The sequence below is a fragment of the Narcine bancroftii genome, chromosome 2, assembly GCF_036971445.1.
Source record: "Narcine bancroftii isolate sNarBan1 chromosome 2, sNarBan1.hap1, whole genome shotgun sequence".
NCBI lineage: Eukaryota > Metazoa > Chordata > Chondrichthyes > Torpediniformes > Narcinidae > Narcine > Narcine bancroftii.
Window position 1 is genome coordinate 11,149,150 of NC_091470.1, and position 20,222 is coordinate 11,169,371.

At 43.1% G+C, this 20,222-nt stretch overlaps 1 protein-coding gene across 7 annotated transcripts in view; it reads left to right on the plus strand.

Annotated features, from left to right (window-relative positions):
- The window catches only part of ttll5 (tubulin tyrosine ligase-like family, member 5), a 1,011,501-nt gene that overhangs the window by 472,286 nt on the left and 518,993 nt on the right, over positions 1–20,222 (plus strand). For all 7 annotated transcript variants that reach the window (XM_069915842.1, XM_069915845.1, XM_069915843.1 and 4 more), the window contains exons 24-25: positions 11,764–11,858; positions 13,094–13,227. In XM_069915842.1, the coding sequence (XP_069771943.1) occupies positions 11,764–11,858; positions 13,094–13,227 (229 nt within the window). The remainder of the gene's footprint in view (positions 1–11,763; positions 11,859–13,093; positions 13,228–20,222) is intronic.

The window sequence follows — 20,222 nt, forward strand, 5'->3', positions numbered from 1 at the left end:
GATTAAGAGAATTTTCTTCAGACAGAGGGTGGTGAATCTATGGAAAGAAAAAATACATCAGACATGATTTGAATGGTGGAGCAGACTAGATGGGCTGAATGGCCTAATTCTACTCCATGGTCTGTCTAGTGGTGTTATCTCAGATGGAAAAATTTTTGCATGCAAATAACGCCTAAGGCAGTGACTATGTGCCCTTCTACCAAAACAGCAGTGAGGAGAATTAAGGGGGTTATTAAATCAATTTCTGAGGGAGGAAATGCTGCTCCAGTTCATGGGATGGTTTATTTTCACACTATGAACCATCTCAACCAAAATACATACAAAGATTTCCCTCATACATATACACAGTGGCATTTTCCCCCTTCCCACCCCCCTCCAAACCCATTTAATGTTCAACATATACAATACAATAAACCCATTAAACAATGTCATCACACAATGAAAATAAACAGGAAAAATGTCTCATTTACTTTTACACACTGGGTCAGGTCATTTTGTCTTCTTCTCATTTCTATCATTTTAGGGGGTGGAGGTCCGTGGTAGGCCCTCTCTGTTGTGTTCCATGTACGGTTCCCAAATTTGTTTGAATACTGTCACTCTATTTTTTTAATTATATGTAATTTTTTACAATGGAATACATTTATTCATTTCCATGTACCATTGCTGTACTCTCAGGCTCTCTTCTATTTTCCAAGTTGACATTATACACTTTTTTGCTACAGCTCAGGCTATCATAATAAATCTTTTTTGTGCTTCATCCAGTTTGAGGCCTAGTTCTTTACTTCTTATATTAATTAGAAGAAAGATCTCTGGATTTTTTGGTTTGTTGCTTTTTGTGATTTTATTTAATATCTGATTTAGATCTTCCCAAAACTTTTCTACTTTCTCACATGCCTAAATTGCATGTACTGTTGTTCCCATTTCCTTCTTACAGCGAAAACATCTGTCTGATACTGTTGGGTCCCATTTATTTAACTTTTGGGGCGTGATATATAGCCTGTGTATCCAGTTATATTGTATCATGCGTAACCTCGTGTTTATTATATTCTTCATAGTTCCAGAGCATAACTTTTCCCATTTTTTATCTTTATGTTTAAATCCTTTTCCCACTTTTGTTTGGGTTTATAGCTTATTTCTTCATTTTCCTTCTCTTGCAGCTTGATGTACATGTTCGTTATAAATCTTTTTATTATCATTGTTTCTGTAATCACATATTCAAAGCTGCTTCCTTCTGGTAATCTCAGTCTCTTTCCCATTTTGTCCTTCAAGTAGGTTTTCTGTTGGTGGTATGCAAACATTGTACCTGAGTTATACCATATTTGTACTTCATTTGTTCAAATGTTAATAAATTATTTCCCAAAAAACAATTTTCTATACTTTTAATTCCTTTTCTCTCCCATTCTCTAAAGGAAAGGTTATCTATTGTAAAAGGGATTCGTGGATTTTGCGTCAATAATAATTTTGGTATTAGGTAATTCGTTTTTTTCCTTTCTAAGTGAATCTTCTTCCATATATTGAGTAAATGATACAATACTGGTGAGCTTTTATATTGCACCAGCTTTTCATCCCACTTATAAAGAATATGTTCCGGTACCTTCTCCCTATTTTATCCAATTCTATCTTAGTCCAGTCTGGTTTTTCCCTTGTCTGGTAAAAATCTGATAAATAGCTTAATTGTGCTGCTCTATAATAATTTTTAAAGTTTGGTAACTGCAAACCACCTTGGTTGTACCTCTCTGTTAATGTATCTAGTGCTCTCCTTGGTTTCCTCTCTTTCCATAAACATTTCCTTATTATTCTCTTTAGTTCATTAAAGAATTTCTCTTAAGGGAATTGGTAACCAGTTCATGGGATGTTTGACACCTTAATCCGGACTCTCCCCATCCAACAGCAGCTTCAGAGCTCAGGGGATGTGTTGCTCAGCTAGCAGATGTTCTCACTGACATCTTTAACTTCTCCCTGAGAAGCGCCATGGTCCCAACATGCTTCAAAGCTGCCACATTGTCCCTGTGCCAAAGAAGTCGTCTGTGTCTCGCCTCAATGATGACTACCCTTCTGTTGCATTTCTGTCCATCATCATGAAGAAGCTTCGAGAGGCTCATCATGGAAGAGGAGTCACATGATGGAGTAATGGCCGGTCTGGAAATCCAGCCTTCTCCAGAACAAAAAAGAAAAATGTTAGGAAAAGACAAAGCACAACAAAAATAAAATACAAGAAATAGAAGATGTTACAGAGAAGAGAAAGAGGTGGCACCCAAGAAGGACAAAGTAAAAACAACCAAAAAAAAAAGAAATGACACCAGAGAAGAAAGAAGAAGGCCTAACCTGCACGAAGGAACAGGGAGCTGTGGTGGCGAGGAGTGCCCGATCCCCGAGGTTGGTGCCTGCCCTCCAGAGTCGCGTCCTCCCGACTGGTGAACTTCAAAAGTGGCTCTCGGAGCCAAACAAAAGTGCGCAATCAAAGGAAAAAAGAGGACACTGACAGGAGGGTGGCTCAGCAGAGGAGCGGGCAGCCAATCAGTGCGAACAGCTGAGGGACATCCGACATCAGGGCACTCAGCCGGAGGATGAGGAAGGCGGCAGGGGAGGGAGTGAGGAAACAGATGAGGGAGAAAGACGGAGGGGTGACCGACAAGAGGATCAACGGCAGGAGACCTGACAGGAGGGGAGGACCAACATCAAGAGGCCCAGCAAGAGGAGGCCCGACAGAGAGATATAAGCAACTCATCAGGCAAATCAGAAGAGACACAGATACAAAGAAGGGAAGAAGAAGACACAAACACAGGGACAGACACAGAAGAGGAGGAAGAAGACCAAGATCTTCACAGAGAAATAGAAGGTAAAACTGATGGACAGAGTATAGATAAAGCTTTTTTTGAAGAACAAATTAAATCATTAAAAGAAATGGTTGTCGAAAATTTATATAAAAAAAAAAAAGAAAAAAAGAAATGGTTGTCATTAGAATTTAGTGCAATTAAAAGGAAAATGAAAAGAGCAGAAGATAAAATGCAAAGTTTAAAACTGGTCATGACAGAAATAGGGAAAAGAGTAGAGAATGTGGAAGAGCGGGAAACGGCTGTAGAAATGGAAGTAAACGACGTGAGGAAAATTGGAAGAAAGTGACAAAAAAATTAAAGAGACACAAGAGCTGTTAGCTCAAAAAATTGATATGTTGGAACATATCAACATAAAAATAGTGGGCCTGAAGGAGGGTGAAGAAGGCACAGACATGAAGGAATTTATAAAAGGATGGATCCCAAAGGTCCTGGGAACGACAGAAAGGCAGGAAGAAATGGAAATAGAAGGGACACACAGAACACTAGCTCCGAAAACACAGGCACATCAAAAACCAAGATCCATCTTCGTAAAATTTTGGAGATACACGACAAGAAAAAATATACTGGAGCAAGCAAGGAATAAAGTTAAAGATAATAAACCATTGGAATACAAGGGTCAAACATTTTTTTTTACCCAGACATAAGTTATGAACTCTGAAAGAGGAGGAAGGAGTTTAATACAACGAAAACGATTTTATGGAAAAAAGGTTATAAATTCATGTTAAGACCTCCAGCTGTGCTTAAAATATTTATACCCGGGGAACAAAACAGACTGTTCTCAGATCTGGAAGAAGCACAAGAATTCGTAGAGCGTTTGTAGGACAGATGAAGAGATGTAACAAGAATGAAGAACAGTGATAAAGTATATATAAAGATGTAAAAAGAATGTATATGTAAAGAACTAAAGAGGGAAAAGAGAAGGGAAGGAACGAAGGAAGGGGGAAAAAGAGAGAGCTTTGTTATATGTGTAAAAAAAAAAAATGTTTTCTGGGGGGAGAGGGAATAACCGTCACTGCAAAATCAGTTGACGCTTGCGAGCAAGATCGCAATCCAAATGGAAAGGGGAGTTGTGGTTGCCCGGCAAGGGATAAGGGGCAACTTAGAGAGGGGGGGAGCATTTGGGGTTAAGGTATTATTGGGTGTGGGAATTGTTGGGGTATTTTATGTTTTAAATGTGTTGGCATACATTGAGTTTAATAAGGGAAATCTAAGAAATGAAAATGGGATAAAGGGGGATGGAGGTGGCGAGGAGGTGGAAAAGAGGTGTAAGCAAGATATAAGATGGCCATGTTGAACTATATGACTATAAACATTAATGGAATACATAACCAAATTAAAAGGAAGAGGCTACTAAATTTATTGAAGAAAGAAAAAATAGATATAGCATTTGTGCAGGACACGCATCTAACTGAAGTGAAACATAACAAACTAAAGAGAGACTGGGTAGGACACATAGCGGCAGCATCATATAATTCAAAAGCTAGAGGTGTAGTTGTATTAATTAATAAAAATGTACCAATCAAAATAGAGGAGGAAATAATAGATCCAGCAGGAAGGTATGTAATGATAAAGTGTCAGATATACTCAGAATTTTGGAATTTGCTCAATAAATATGCGCCTATTGAGGAGGATCAAAAGGTTATGCAGGATTTTTTTTGAAGATTGTAGATACAGAAGGAAATATATTGATAGGAGGGGATTTTAACCTTAATTTGGATATAATGTTGGATAAAACTGGACAAAAGACAAGCAAAAAGAATAAAGTAGCCAAATTCATGGTTAAATCAATGCAGGAAATGAAACTTATGGATATATGGAGGAGGCAACACCCAAGATAGAAGGAATTTTCATATTATTCAAGTAGGCACAAAACTTACTCAAAGATTGATATGTTTTTGTTGTCGGCCCATATTCAAGGGAGAGTTAGGAAAACTGAGTATAAAGCTAGACTACTATCTGATCATTCACCCCTGTTATTAGCAATAGAACTGGAGGACATCCCACCAAGAACATAGAGATGGAGGTTAAACTCCATGCTACTTATAAGACAGGAATTTAGAGAGTTTATTGAACGCCAAATTAAAACATTTTTTGAAATAAACACAGAATCAGTGAAAGACAAATTTATGTTATGGGACGCGATGAAGGCCTTCATTAGAGAGCAGATAATAAGTTGTGTAACTAAGATGAAAAAGGATTACAATTGGGAAATAGAACAGATGGAAAGGGAGATAGTAAGTACAGAAAAGGAACTAGTAAAAAGGGATGATGTAATGAAAAAGAGAGAATTGGCAGACAAAATAAAATACGCATCATTACAAATGTATAAGGTGGAGAAGAACATAATGAAAACAAAGCAGAAGTATTATGAGCTAGGAGAAAAAACACATAAAATATTAGCCTGGCAACTTAAAACAGAACAAGCTAAAAGAATGATACTGGTATCAAGGAAAAGGACAAACAAATTACATATAATCCAACAGAGATTAGTGAGAACTTTAAGGAATTTTATGAACAATTATACCAAACTGAGAATGAGGGGAAAGAATAAAGTAGAAGAGTTTTTAAGCTAAAATTGAACTGGTGAAATTGTAAGAAGAGGAGCAAAACAAACTGATAAAACCATTTGAAATAAAGAAAATACAGGATATATTAAAAAAGCTGCCGTACAATAAAACGCCTGGAGAGGATGGATTTCCAATAGAATTCTATAATACATTTAAAGAGTTATTAATTTCTCCTCTCCTGGAAGTAATGAAGCAGGTAGAAGAAACACAAAACTTGCCAGATTCATGTAAGACAGCAATAATTACAGTAATACCAAAGACGGGGAAAGATCCATTGACACCAGTATCATATAGACCAATATCTCTACTTAACTCAGATTATAAAATAATAGCAAAATTATTAGCAAACAGATTGCCCGACTGTGTACCAAAAATAGTAAAACAAGATCAAACTGGATTTATTAAGAAAAGACAAACAGTGGATAATGTCTGTAAGTTTATTAATTTAATTCATACAGTTCAAGGAAATAAGAAACCAACAGTGGCTGTTGCTTTAGGCGCAGAAAAAACCTTTGACAGAGTAGAGTGGAACTACTTATTTAAAGTATTACAGAAGTTCAATCTACCAGGAAAATATATAATTTGGATTAAAGCATTATATAATGGACCGTTGGCGAAGGTAACAGTAAATGGATATATATCAAATCAATTTAAATTAAGTAGGTCAACTAGATAGGGATGTCCACTATCCCCCTCATTGTTCGCCTTAGCAATAGAATCTTTGGCAGAACTGATAAGAATAGAAAATAAAATAAAAGGGATAAAAATAAAGGAGTATAAAATCAGCTCATTTCCAAATGACATCATAGAATACCTAACAGAACCAGAGATACAATAAATGAATTACATAAGAAATTGAAGGAATATGGAGAAATATCGGGGTACAAGATCAACCCAAAGAAAAGTGGCGATGCCAATGAGTAACACAGATTATACAGAATTTAAAAAAGAATCACCATTTAAATGGCAAACACAAGCAATCTGATACCTAGGTATTAGGTTAGATCACACATGTCAATCTCTGGCCCGCGGGCCATATAATTATAATTGGCCCGCAAGATCATATCAAAAATGTATTAGAGGTGGCCCGCTGGCCGCCGCGCCAGTATAGTGCATGCACAGTAATCGCTGTGTCCCAGGGTGAGAGAGAGAAAGAAAAATCCTGGTCCTTGAAAAGTAGTGGTGGGTGGTTTTATAAACACGTTGTCGTGTCCCCCCGCCTACCCCCCCACTGCAGCGCGGCCTGGCCGGTGTCAGGGGAAGCCAAGGCCGCTTCCCAGCGCCCGGAACCCCAGTGGCACAGCGTTTCTTGGAGCTGCAGATGGAGTCGGGACGCCGGAGGGAAGATTGGGGCTCCCCGCCAGGCGATGGGGGCACCGGCCACCCTGCGCCTTCCCACCGGACCAGCGGCGGGTGCCCGGAGTACACGTGGAGAGCGAGGCTGGTCGGGCAGGTAGGGTGGAACCCCCCGCCAATCTCGGGAGTGGCGTGGGCTGGATCGGGATTAGCCGCGCTCACCTGCTCCTCCTCCGCTGACCGGGATCCCAGCGCGGTCCTGAGCGTGGAGACTGCCCTGGAAAGGTCCTGGGACACCGGCATGGAAAGAAGAGCAGGGTCCGTAGAACATTACAGATCAGAAACAGGCCCTTCGGCCCTTTGACTCTACCTCGTGAAAACCCAACACTGGAGAAACTCAGCAGGTTAAACCGTATCCTTTATCCAGCAGAGAGGTACCTGACAATGTTTGGCCTTTTATCCCCCTCATCAATGTATGAGCGAATGTCTGTGGTTCTCGTAAAAACACCAGAAGGGAGAAACTCAGCAGGTCAAAGGGGGTCCGGGAGAAACTCAGCAGGTCAAAGGGGGGTCCGGGAGAAACTCAGCAGGTCAAGGGGGGTCTGGCAGAAACTCAGCAGGTCAAGGGGGGTCCGGGAGAAACTCAGCAGGTCAAAGGGGGTCCGGGAGAAACTCAGCAGGTCAAAGGGGGGTCCGGGAGAAACTCAGCAGGTCAAAGGGGGATCCGGGAGAAACTCAGCAGGTCAAAGGGGGATCCGGGAGAAACTCAACAGGCCAAAGGGGGATCCGGGAGAAACTCAGCAGGTCAAAGGGGGATCCGGGAGAAACTCAGCAGGCCAAAGGGGGATCCGGGAGAAACTCAGCAGGTCAAAGGGGGATCCGGGAGAAACTCAGCAGGTCAAAGGGGGGTCCGGGAGAAACTCAGCAGGTCAAAGGGGGATCCGGGAGAAACAGCAGGTCAAAGGGGGTCCGGGAGAAACTCAGCAGGTCAAAGGGGGGTCCGAGAGAAACTCAGCAGGTTAAGAGGGAGGGGTCAGGGAGAAACTCAGAAGGTCAAGGGGAGGGGGTCCGGGAGAAACTCAGCAGGTCAAGGGGGGTCCAGGAGAAACTCAGCAGGTCAAGGGAGGTCTGAGAGAAACTCAGCAGGTCAAGGGAGGTCCGGCAGAAACTCAGCAGGTCAAGGGGGGTCATGGAGAAACTCAGCAGGTCAAGGCGGGTCCGGCAGAAACTCAGGGGGGGCCTGACCTCGCCAGGACCGTTGCCCACTCCCCCTCCCTGCCGCAGGCCGACCCGCGACTCACGGTGATGGGGCCGCTGATCCCCCGAGATGCCGCCCTGCAGTGAGAGCCGATGCCCCCGCACTGTTGTTGTCCAACCCAATCGCCCGCAAACCCCGCCCTCCCGCACACAGGCCTGAGTAAGTATTATGAACTTTAATCTCAGGATAAAACGATCTTCCAATAGTTTCATGTCCCAGTGATAAATATATTCCTGGTTAAAAATGGTCCTGCACCTGGATACAAGCTCATTAGGCATAAAACTTGAAAAGTGTGTAAATCAAAGGATATCTGTACCAATGGAAAAAGGGCATGGCAAATAACCCTGCTAGAGTTCATGCCCACAATCAGTCACCCATTTGATTGTTTCAGGAATCATATTATTCTCCCACATTCTCAATAGCCCTCAGATTTTACTATTCAACAGCACACTAGCAACATTTGACAAATCCATTATAGAGAAATATTATTTATTGAATATTTTATTTCTCATTTGTTAATGCTTCTGGAAAGAGTTTATCCAAAACTATTATTAAACATTTATTGTAATAAGAAAAAGTTTAACATTACATATGTTGAAAGGAGAAAACATGCAGATGTTGTTGAAAATTTTCAATAAATATTTAGTTCGGCCCTCGACTTAGTCCAAGTTTTTAATTTTGGCCCTCCGTGAATTTGAGTTTGACACCCCTGGGTTAGATAATAACTTAAGCCACTTGTACAAACTAAATTATCAGCCACTAATAAAGAAATTGCAGGAAGACTTAGAACATTGCAAAAAATTACCACTAACGTTGATAGGGAGGGTAAACTGCATTAAAATGAATGTGTTCCCAAGGATACAATACCTATTTCAAACGTTACCAATTTCCTTAACAGAATTTTTTAAAAATGAACTAAAGAGAATAATAAGGAAATTCTTGTGGAAAGGGAGGAAACCAAGTGTAGCATTAGATAAATTAACAGAGAGGTGTAACCAAGGTGGTTTGCAGTTACCAAACTTTAGAAATTATTATAGAGCAGCACAATTAAGGTTTTTATCAGTCAAGGGAAAAGCCAGACTGGACTAAGATAGAACTGGATAAAATAGGGGATAAGTTACCGGAGCATATATTTTATAAGAGGGATGAAAAGTTGGTGCAATATAAAAGCTCACCAGTACTGCATCATTTACTAAATACATGGAAGAAGATCCACTTAGAAAGGAAAAAAACTAATTACCTAATACCAAAATTATTATTGACGCAAAATCCACTAATCCCTTTTACAATAGATAACCTTTCCTTTAGAGAATGGGAGAGAAAAGGGATCAAACGAATAGAAAATTGTTTTTTGGAAATAATTTATTAACATTTGAACAGTTGAAGGACAAATATGGAATAACTCATGGTACAATATTTGCATATCAACTGAAAGCTTATTTAAAGGATAAATTGGGAAAGAGACTGAGATTACCAGATGGAAGCAGTTTTGAATATGTGATTACAGACAATGATAATTAAAAGATTTATAACGAATATGTACATTAAGCTGTAAGATAAGGAAAATCGTGAAATAAACTATAAACCTAAACAAAAGTGGGAAAAGGATTTAAACTTAAAGATAAAAAATGAAATATGGGAAAAGTTATGTTCTGGAAGTATGAAGAATATAAACACAAGGTTACGCATGATTCAGTATAATTGGTTACACAGGCAATATATCAATCCTCAAAAATTAAAAGAATGGGATCCAACATTATCTAATAGACGTTTTGGCTGTAAGAAGGAAATGGGAACAACAGTACATACAATTTGGGCATGTATGAAAGTGAATACGTTTTGGGAAGAACTAAATCAGATATTAATTAAAATCACAAAAAATAACATATCCAAAAATCCAGAGATTTTCTTTTAAGTTACATAAGGCCTCAAATTGGATAAAGCGCAACAAACATTCATTATAATAGCCTTAGAAGTAGCAAAAAAATGTATAATGTCAACTTGGAAAATGGAAGAGAGCATGAGAATACAGCAATGGTACATGGAAATGAAGAAATATATTCCATTGGTAAAAATAACATAGTTTAAAAAATAAGGTGAAATTGTTTGAACAAATTTGGGAACCGTACATGGAACATAACAAAGAGAGCTTGCCTCGGACCTCCACCCCCTAAAATGATAAGAAGACAAAACGACTAGATTTAGTGTTTAACAAATAGATGATGCATTTTTCTTGAATATTTATGCGTTTTGGAGGGAGGGGGGAAGGAGGGTAGGGGGAAAAAAAGGGAGAAAATATCACTGTGTATATTTAATGAGAAATGTCACAGTGTGAAAAATAAAAAATTATTTAAAAAAAAAAGGATCATCATGGAGCACTTCAAGCTCTTGCTGCAACCATCACTGGACCCCCTACTGTTTGCATACAGATCCAACTACTCTATGGATGACGGCATTGCCCTCCATCTAGCCCTCACTCACTTGGAAAACAAGGACTCGTCTGTTCAAATGCTGTTCATTAACTTCAGCTCAGCATTCAACACAATCACACCACAGTACCTGATAGGGAAGTTGGTCTTACACCTCCCATACACCTCCCTCTGCAAGTGGATTCTTCACTTCCTGCCGGCGAGGCTTCAGGTCGTCCGGATTGGAAACGGCACCGTCACACTGAGTACGTGAGCCCGCCCCAGGGCTGCGTGCTGAGTCCACTGCTGTTCACTTTACTGACCCACGCCTGTGCAGCAAAGCACAGCTCGAACCACATCATCAAGTTCATTGATGACACGACCGTGATGGCCTGATCAGGAAGAATGAGGAGTCAGCGTACAGAGATGAGGTGTAGTCACTAACGGACTGGTGCACAGACAACAACCTGGATCTGAAAGTTAAAATAACAAAAGAGATGGTTGTCGGCTTCAGGAGGGCCCAGGGGGACCACGCTCCACTGACCATTGACAGCTCCACCATTGAGGTCATCAAGAATATTGAGTTCCTTGGTGTGCACTTGGCAGAGAATTTCACCTGGTCCCATAACACCAGCTCCATTGCCAAAAAAGCCCAGCAGCGCCTCTACTTCCTGCGAAGGGTGGGAAAGTTCATCTCCCACCCTCCATCCTCACTACATTCTACAAAGGATATATTGAGTGTATCCTGTCCAACTGCATCACCGCTTGGTTTGGAAGCTGAACCACCTCAGACCACATGGCCTGGCAGAGGATAGTGAAGTCAGTGGAAAAGATCATTGGGAGCTCTCTTCCTACCATGAAGGACATCTATAACACTCAATGTAGGCGAAAGGCAATAAACATTGTGAAGGACTCCATGCACCCCTCACATAAACTGTTCTCCCTTCTGCCATCTGGTAGGAGGTACCGTAGCACTCGGGCCCTTGTGTCCAGATTGGGCAACGGTCTTTTCTCCAAAGACATCAGGCTCCTGAATTCCCAGAACAGATGTGGGTAGTGAACTGTTGACTTTTACTCTACAAGTCTTAATATTTTAATATTTCAGTGTGTTTAACTTCTATTTTAATTTATATTTATGTAAATACGCTCTGCTCTCATCTTTACCATGCGAGCAGGGTATGAATGAAAACTAAAAGTGACTTGACTGACAGAGCAGCACTCACTCAGTGAAAGGGTCCACTAGGATGAATGCCTAATTCCTCGAGTGGTATTTGAACCCACAACATGGAGGAGGCTGTGAGCAGCAACAGGATTTGGGTTATCCACCAGAGCAAGTAGCACAGTGAAACTGTGGTAACTGCTGGGAACTTGTACTGATTTTTGTATTTTAAACTCAGGAAACAGATGAAATAATTAAAAGAAACCAGATGGATTTGAATGTGGAGTCCTGCATCCAACAGAAAGAATTCCAAGTATTTGTCAATGAAGCCAGGTGAGAGGAATGGAAGATGCATTGCACCGCTGCGGACAGTGGGGATTTGGAAATGGTTTAGATTCTGCTCGGCCTGAGGGCTCTGTATGGCGAGGGGCTGATGTCATTACCCTGATCCGGTTGAGCCCAGTGTGAGGTTATTCCTCAGATTCAGCTCCAAGACGTTTGGAGAGTGAAATGTGGGACTGAAACTAAAACTGAGGGGTAAAAGTCTCTGAGGGTCTGCTGAAGGGTTTCGAGCCAGTGTGTGGGTCCATCATTCCAGCCCAACTTTGGAATCCTCATATAGGATACACGAAAGGTTGATTTCCAGGTTGAGGCAGTGGTGAAGAAGGTGATTGAAATAGAGGCATTCATATCGTGAGGAGTAGGATACAAGAGCAGGGGTGTGATGTTGAGGCTTTGAAAGAAACTGATGAGACCTCACTTGGAGTAAGGGGTACAGTTTTGTGTACCTTCTTTGATAAAGGATGTGCTGGCATTGGAGAGGGTTCAGAGGAGAACATTCCTGGAATGAAGGGATCAGCATATGAGGAACGTTTGACAGCTCTTGAACTGGATTCCTTGGAGTTCAGAAAAATGACACCCCATATCCTTGCTCTTTTTGACATTTCCATTAGTGGTTGAGGATAGATGGTGTCAGCTGAAAATCAGTAAAAATTCAACACCTAGAAATGTGAAATAAAAAACAAGAACACTGAAAGCACCAGGCGGACCAGCATCTACAGAGGGTGAACTGATCCAGGACTCTTCATCAGAGCAGGGAAAGAAACAAGGTAGTGTCCATACCAGAGCAGGTGGGTCGGGCAGTGGCGAGAAGGGAACTTCTCTGGATGCTTCATGTGAAAGTTAAGATCTGAGCAAGGTAAAAAGGAGTAGATGTATCCAAGAAAATAGCAGTGGAATGAAACACGATAGTCTGCAGACGCTGTGATTGTTGTCAAAACACATAAATGCTAGAGGAACTCAGCCACTCTCACAGTGTCCATAGGAGGTAAAGATATATTGCCAATGTTTCAGACCTGAACCCTTCAAATGTTGGTTATATATCTTTACCTCCTATGGAGGCTGTACAACTGGCTGAGTTCCTCCAATATTTATGTGGAATGAGCAATGTGGCCAGATAACAGTTGATTTCTGCTGGGTGTTAGTAGCAACTCATGCTTTTGTTCCAGATTTCCACTTATTGTATTCATGACACCCTCACAAAGCCTTTATTTAAAAATGATTTGCAGTGAGCCTGAGATGGAAGAACTGCTCACAATCTACACACGTAAGAACAAATCAGCCAGCGTCTTCCTTGGAACTCGAACCAGAAACAGGAACTGGAGCACGAGCACAGAGGAAGCAAGTGGCAAATCTTCGACGGGTAGGCATCTCATGTGTGAGAGTGCAAAAAAACTAAAATTGAAGCTGCTTCTTTGGACTGCCAATAGCTGACTTATTGCAATTCGTACCAACTTCTTCATTTAGAAATTCTGTCAACCTTTTTATTAATGGGAATTGCTGATGTAAAGAAATTACAGTGAATTGACAACATGCAGAGCTGTACCTGAATGGTTCTGTTTAAACTAGATTAAAGAAAAAGTATTTGTAAATCATTATTTGCATCCTCAAATGTTTCCGTGTTTCACATTCAGCATAGGACATTTGAACTGTGCTTTCCTTTCTGATCGTGAGGGGGGACAACAAGATGCCGCTGTATCTTTCCTTTCTGATCGTGAGGGGGGACACCAAGATGCCGCTGTATCTTTCCTTTCTGATCGTGAGGGAGGACACCAAGATGCTACTGTATCTTTCCCTTCTGATCGTGAGGGAGGACACCAAGATGCCGCTGTATCTTTCCTTTCTAATCGTGAGGGAGGACACCAAGATGCTACTGTATCTTTCCTTTCTGATCGTGAGGGGGGACACCAAGATGCCGCTGTATCTTTCCTTTCTGATCGTGAGGGAGGACACCAAGATGCTACTGTATCTTTCCTTTCTGATTGTGAGGGAGGACACCAAGATGCCGCTGTATCTTTCCTTTCTGATCGTGAGGGGGGACACCAAGATGCCGTTGTATCTTTCCTTTCTGATTGTGAGGGGGGACACCAAGATGCCGCTGTATCTTTCCTTTCTGATTGTGAGGGGGGACACCAAGATGCCGTTGTATCTTTCCTTTCTGATCGTGAGGGCGGACACCAAGATGCCGTTGTATCTTTCCTTTCTGATCGTGAGGGAGGACACCAAGATGCCGTTGTATCTTTCCTTTCTGATCGTGAGGGGGGACGCCAAGATGCCGTTGTATCTTTCCTTTCTGATCGTGAAGGATGACACCAAGATGCCGTTGTATCTTTCCTTTCTGATCGTGAGGGGGGACACCAAGATGCTACTGTATCTTTCCTTTCTGATCGTGAAGGAGGACACCAAGATGCCGCTGTATCTTTCCTTTCTGATCGTGAGGGAGGACACCAAGATGCTACTGTATCTTTCCTTTCTGATCGTGAAGAAGGACACCAAAATGCTGCTGTATCTTTCCTTTCTGATCGTGAAGAAGGACACCAAAATGCTGCTGTATCTTTCCTTTCTGATCGTGAGGAAGGACACCAAGATGCCGCTGTATCTTTCCTTTCTCATGGTGAGGTTAGGACACCAAGATGCTGCTGTATCTTTCCTTTCTGATCGTGAAGAAGGACACGAAAATGCTGCTGTATCTTTCCTTTCTGATCGTGAAGAAGGACACCAAAATGCTGCTGTATCTTTCCTTTCTGATCGTGAAGAAGGACACCAAGATGCCGCTGTATCTTTCCTTTCTAATGGTGAGGTTAGGACACCAAGATGCTGCTGTATCTTTCCTTTCTGATCGTGAAGAAGGACACCAAAATGCTGCTGTATCTTTCCTTTCTGATCGTGAAGAAGGACACCAAAATGCTGCTGTATCTTTCCTTTCTGATCGTGAAGAAGGACACCAAGATGCTGCTGTATCTTTCCTTTCTGATCGTGAAGAAGGACACCAAAATGCTGCTGTATCTTTCCTTTCTGATCGTGTGGTTAGGACACCAAGATGCCGTTGTATCTTTCCTTTCTGATCGTGAGGGGGGACACCAAGATGCCGTTGTATCTTTCCTTTCTGATCGTGAGGGGGGACACCAAGATGCCGTTGTATCTTTCCTTTCTGATCATGAGGGGGGACACCAAGATGCTACTGTATCTTTCCTTTCTGATCGTGAAGGATGAAACCAAGATGCCGTTGTATCTTTCCTTTCTGATAGTGAGGGGGGACACCAAGATGCTACTGTATGTTTCCTTTCTGATCGTGAAGGAGGACACCAAGATGCCGCTGTATCTTTCCTTTCTGCTCGTGAGGGAGCACACAAAGATGCCGCTGTATCTTTCCTTTCTGATCGTGAGGGAGGACACCATGATGCTACTGTATCTTTCCTTTCTGATCGTGAAGGAGGACACCAAGATGCCGCTGTATCTTTCCTTTCTGATCGTGAAGGAGGACACCAAGATGCCGCTGTATCTTTCCTTTCTGATCGTGAAGGAGGACACCAAGATGCCGCTGTATCTTTCCTTTCTGATCGTGAGGGAGGACACCAAGATGCAACTGTATCTTTCCTTTCTGATCGTGAGGGAGGACACCAAGATGCCACTGTATCTTTCCTTTCTGATTGTGAGGGAGGACACCAAGATGCTACTGTATCTTTCCTTTCTGATTGTGAGGGAGGACACCAAGATGCTACTGTATCTTTCCTTTCTGATCGTGAGGGAGGACACCAAGATGCCGTTGTATCTTTCCTTTCTGATCGTGAGGGGGGACACCAAGATGCCGTTGTATCTTTCCTTTCTGATCGTGAGGGGGGACACCAAGATGCCGTTGTATCTTTCCTTTCTGATCGTGTGGGGGGACACCAAGATGCTACAGTATCTTTCCTCTCTGATCGTGAAGGATGACACCAAGATGCCGTTGTATCTTTCCTTTCTGATCGTGAGGGGGGACACCAAGATGCTACTGTATGTTTCCTTTCTGATCGTGAAGGAGGACACCAAGATGCCGCTGTATCTTTCCTTTCTGCTCGTGAGGGAGCACACAAAGATGCCGCTGTATCTTTCCTTTCTGATCGTGAGGGGGGACACCAAGATGCCATTGTATCTTTCCTTTCTGATCGTGAGGGGGGACACCAAGATGCCGTTGTATCTTTCCTTTCTGATCGTGAGGGGGGACACAAAGATGCTACTGTATCTTTCCTTTCTGATCGTGAAGGAGGACACCAAGATGCCGCTGTATCTTTCCTTTCTGCTCGTGAGGGAGCACACAAAGATGCCGCTGTATCTTTCCTTTCTGATCGTGAGGGAGGACACCAAGATGCTACTGTATCTTTCCTTTCTGATCGTGAAGGAGGACACCAAGATGCCGCTGTATCTTTCCTTTCTGATCGTGAAGGAGGACACCAAGATGCCGCTGTATCTTTCCTTTCTGATCGTGAAGGCGGACACCAAGATGCCGCTGTATCTTTCCTTTCTGATCGTGAGGGAGGACACCAAGATGCTACTGTATCTTTCCTTTCTGATCGTGAGGGAGGACACCAAGATGCTACTGTATCTTTCCTTTCTGATTGTGAGGGAGGACACCAAGATGCTACTGTATCTTTCCTTTCTGATCGTGAAGGAGGACACCAAGATGCCGCTGTATCTTTCCTTTCTGATCGTGAGGGAGGACACCAAGATGCTACTGTATCTTTCCTTTCTGATCGTGAGGGAGGACACCAAGATGCCACTGTATCTTTCCTTTCTGATCGCGAGGGAGGACACCAAGATGCTACTGTATCTTTCCTTTCTGATTGTGAGGGAGGACACCAAGATGCTACTGTATCTTTCCTTTCTGATCATGAAGGAGGACACCAAGATGCAGCTGTATCTTTCCTTTCTGATCGTGAGGGAGGACACCAAGATGCTACTGTATCTTTCCTTTCTGATCGTGAAGGAGGACACCAAGATGCCACTGTATTTTTCCTTTCTGATCGTGAGGGAGGACACCAAGATGCTACTGTATCTTTCCTTTCTGATCGTGAAGGAGGACACCAAGATGCCGCTGTATCTTTCCTTTCTGATCGTGAGGAAGAACACCAAGATGCTACTGTATCTTTCCTTTCTGATCATGAGGGAGGACACCAAGATGCCACTGTATCTTTCCTTTCTGATCGTGAGGGAGGACACCAAGATGCTACTGTATCTTTCCTTTCTGATCGTGAGGGAGGACACCAAGATGCTACTGTATCTTTCCTTTCTGATCGTGAAGGAGGACACCAAGATGCCGCTGTATCTTTCCTTTCTGATCGTGAGGGAGGACACCAGGATGCTACTGTATCTTTCCTTTCTGATCGTGAGGGAGCACACCAAGATGCCGCTGTATCTTTCCTTTCTGATCGTGAGGAAGGACACCAAGATGCCGTTGTATCTTTCCTTTCTCATGGTGAGGTTAGGACACCAAGATGCTGCTGTATCTTTCCTTTCTGATCGTGAAGAAGGACACCAAAATGCTGCTGTATCTTTCCTTTCTGATCGTGAAGAAGGACACCAAAATGCTGCTGTATCTTTCCTTTCTGATCGTGAAGAAGGACACCAAGATGCCGCTGTATCTTTCCTTTCTGATCGTGAGGGAGGACACCAAGATGCTACTGTATCTTTCCTTTCTGATCATGAGGGAGGACACCAAGATGCCACTGTATCTTTCCTTTCTGATCGTGAGGGAGGACACCAAGATGCCGTTGTATCTTTCCTTTCTGATTGTGAGGGAGGACACCAAGATGCTACTGTATCTTTTCTTTCTGATCGTGAAGGAGGACACCAAGATGCCGCTGTATCTTTCCTTTCTGATCGTGAGGGAGGACACCAAGATGCTACTGTATCTTTCCTTTCTGATCGTGAGGGAGGACACCAAGATGCCACTGTATCTTTCCTTTTCTGATTGTGAGGGAGGACACCAAGATGCTACTGTATCTTTCCTTTCTGATCGTGAAGGAGGACACCAAGATGCCGCTGTATCTTTCCTCTCTGATCGTGAGGGAGGACACCAAGATGCCGCTGTATCTTTCCTTTCTGATCGTGAGGGAGGACACCAAGATGCCGCTGTATCTTTCCTTTCTCATGGTGAGGTTAGGACACCAAGATGCTGCTGTATCTTTCCTTTCTGATCGTGAAGAAGGACACCAAAATGCTGCTGTATCTTTCGTTTCTGATCGTGAAGAAGGACACCAAAATGCTGCTGTATCTTTCCTTTCTGATCGTGAAGAAGGACACCAAAATGCTGCTGTATCTTTCATTTCTGATCGTGTGGTTAGGACACCAAGATGCCGTTGTATCTTTCCTTTCTAATGGTGAGGTTAGGACACCAAGATGCTGCTCTATCTTTCCTTTCTGATCGTGAAGGAGAACACCAAGATGCCGCTGTATCTTTCCTTTCTGATCGTGAGGTTAGGACACCAAGATGCTGCTGTATCTTTCCTTTCTGATCGTGAGGTAGGACACCAAGATGCCGCTGTATCTTTGCTTTCTGATCGTGAGGGAGGACACCAAGATGCCACTGTATCTTCCTTTCTGATCGTGAGGGAGTACACCAAGATGCCGCTGTATCTTTCCTTCCTAATGGTGAGGTTAGGATACCAAGATGCCGCTGTATCTTTCTTTTCTAATGGTGAGGTTAGCACACCAAGATGCTGCTGTATCTTTCCTTTCTGATCGTGAGGGAGTACACCAAGATGCCGCTGTATCTTTCCTTCCTAATGGTGAGGTTAGGATACCAAGATGCCGCTGTATCTTTCCTTTCTAATGGTGAGGTTAGGACACCAAGATGCCGCTGTATCTTTCCTTTCTGATCGTGAGGGGGGACACCAAGATGCCGTTGTATCTTTCCTTTCTGATCGTGAGGGGGGACACCAAGATGCTACTGTTTCTTTCCTTTCTGATCGTGAAGGAGGACACCAAGATGCCGCTGTATCTTTCCTTTCTGCTCGTGAGGGAGCACACAAAGATGCCGCTGTATCACTCCTTTCTGATCGTGAGGGAGGACACCAAGATGCCGCTGTATCTTTCCTTTCTGATCGTGAGGGGGGACACCAAGATGCTACTGTTTCTTTCCTTTCTGATCGTGAAGGAGGACACCAAGATGCCGCTGTATCTTTCCTTTCTGCTCGTGAGGGAGCACACAAAGATGCCGCTGTATCACTCCTTTCTGATCGTGAGGGAGGACACCAAGATGCCGCTGTATCTTTCCTTTCTGATCGTGAGGGAGGACACCAAGGTGCTGCTGTATCTTTCCTTTCTGATCGTGAGGTAGGACACCAAGATGCCGCTGTATCTTTCCTTTCTGATCGTGAGGGAGGACACCAAGATGCTGCTGTATCTTTCCTTTCTGATCGTAAGGTAGGACACCAAGATGCCGCTGTATCTTACCTTTCTGATCGTGAGGGAGGACACGTAGATGCTGCTGTATCTTTCCTTTTTGATCGTGAGAGAGCACACCAAGATGCCACTGAGTCGGGGTGGGTGGAGTCAGAAACAGGATGGGAGCTCTCACTGTGCTGGGAGTCGTCTATAGGCCCCCAAATAGCCCTCGCGACCCCAAGGAGCAGATAAGCAGGCAGATTTTGGAATGGTGGGAAATACAGGGTTGTAGTTATGGGTGATTTCAATTTCCCTATTATTGACTGGCACCTCCTGTTAGCAAGAGGGATGGAAGCGGCTAAATTTGTCTGGTGTGTCCATGAAGGATTCCTGACAGCATGTGTGAACCGGCCAACAAGAGGAGAGGCCAGACTGGATCTGGTTCTGCAGAATGAACCTGGTCAGGGGTCGGACCTCTTGGTGGGGGAGCATTTTGGCAAGAGTGACCACAACTCCCTGAGCTTCAACATAGCTATGGAAAAGGATATAAACAGTCAAACTGGGGAAGGGCTAATTCTGAAGGGATGAGGCAGGAACTAGTGAGAGTAAATTGGGAACAAGAGTGAAAGCACAGAGGTAACGTGGAGGGAGTTTAGGGACCACTTGTACTGGGTTCAGGATAGGTTTGTCCCACTGGGACAGAGAAAAGATGGTAGGAAAAGGGAACCATGGCTGATTAAACAGGTCAGGCAACTAGACAAGAGGAAGAAGGAAGCATATTTAGATATAGGAAGCAGGAAATAGGATGGGCTCATGAGAAATATATGGTAGCCAGGAAGGAGCTTAAGAAATGACCAGAGATCTCGAAGTGGGCATGAGAAGCCTTGGCTTGAAGGATTAAGGAGAACCCCAGGGCATCTATGCATTTCTGAAGAACAGAAGGATGATGAGAATGAAGGTGGGGCCACTAAAGAATAAAGGCGGTAAAATGTGCCT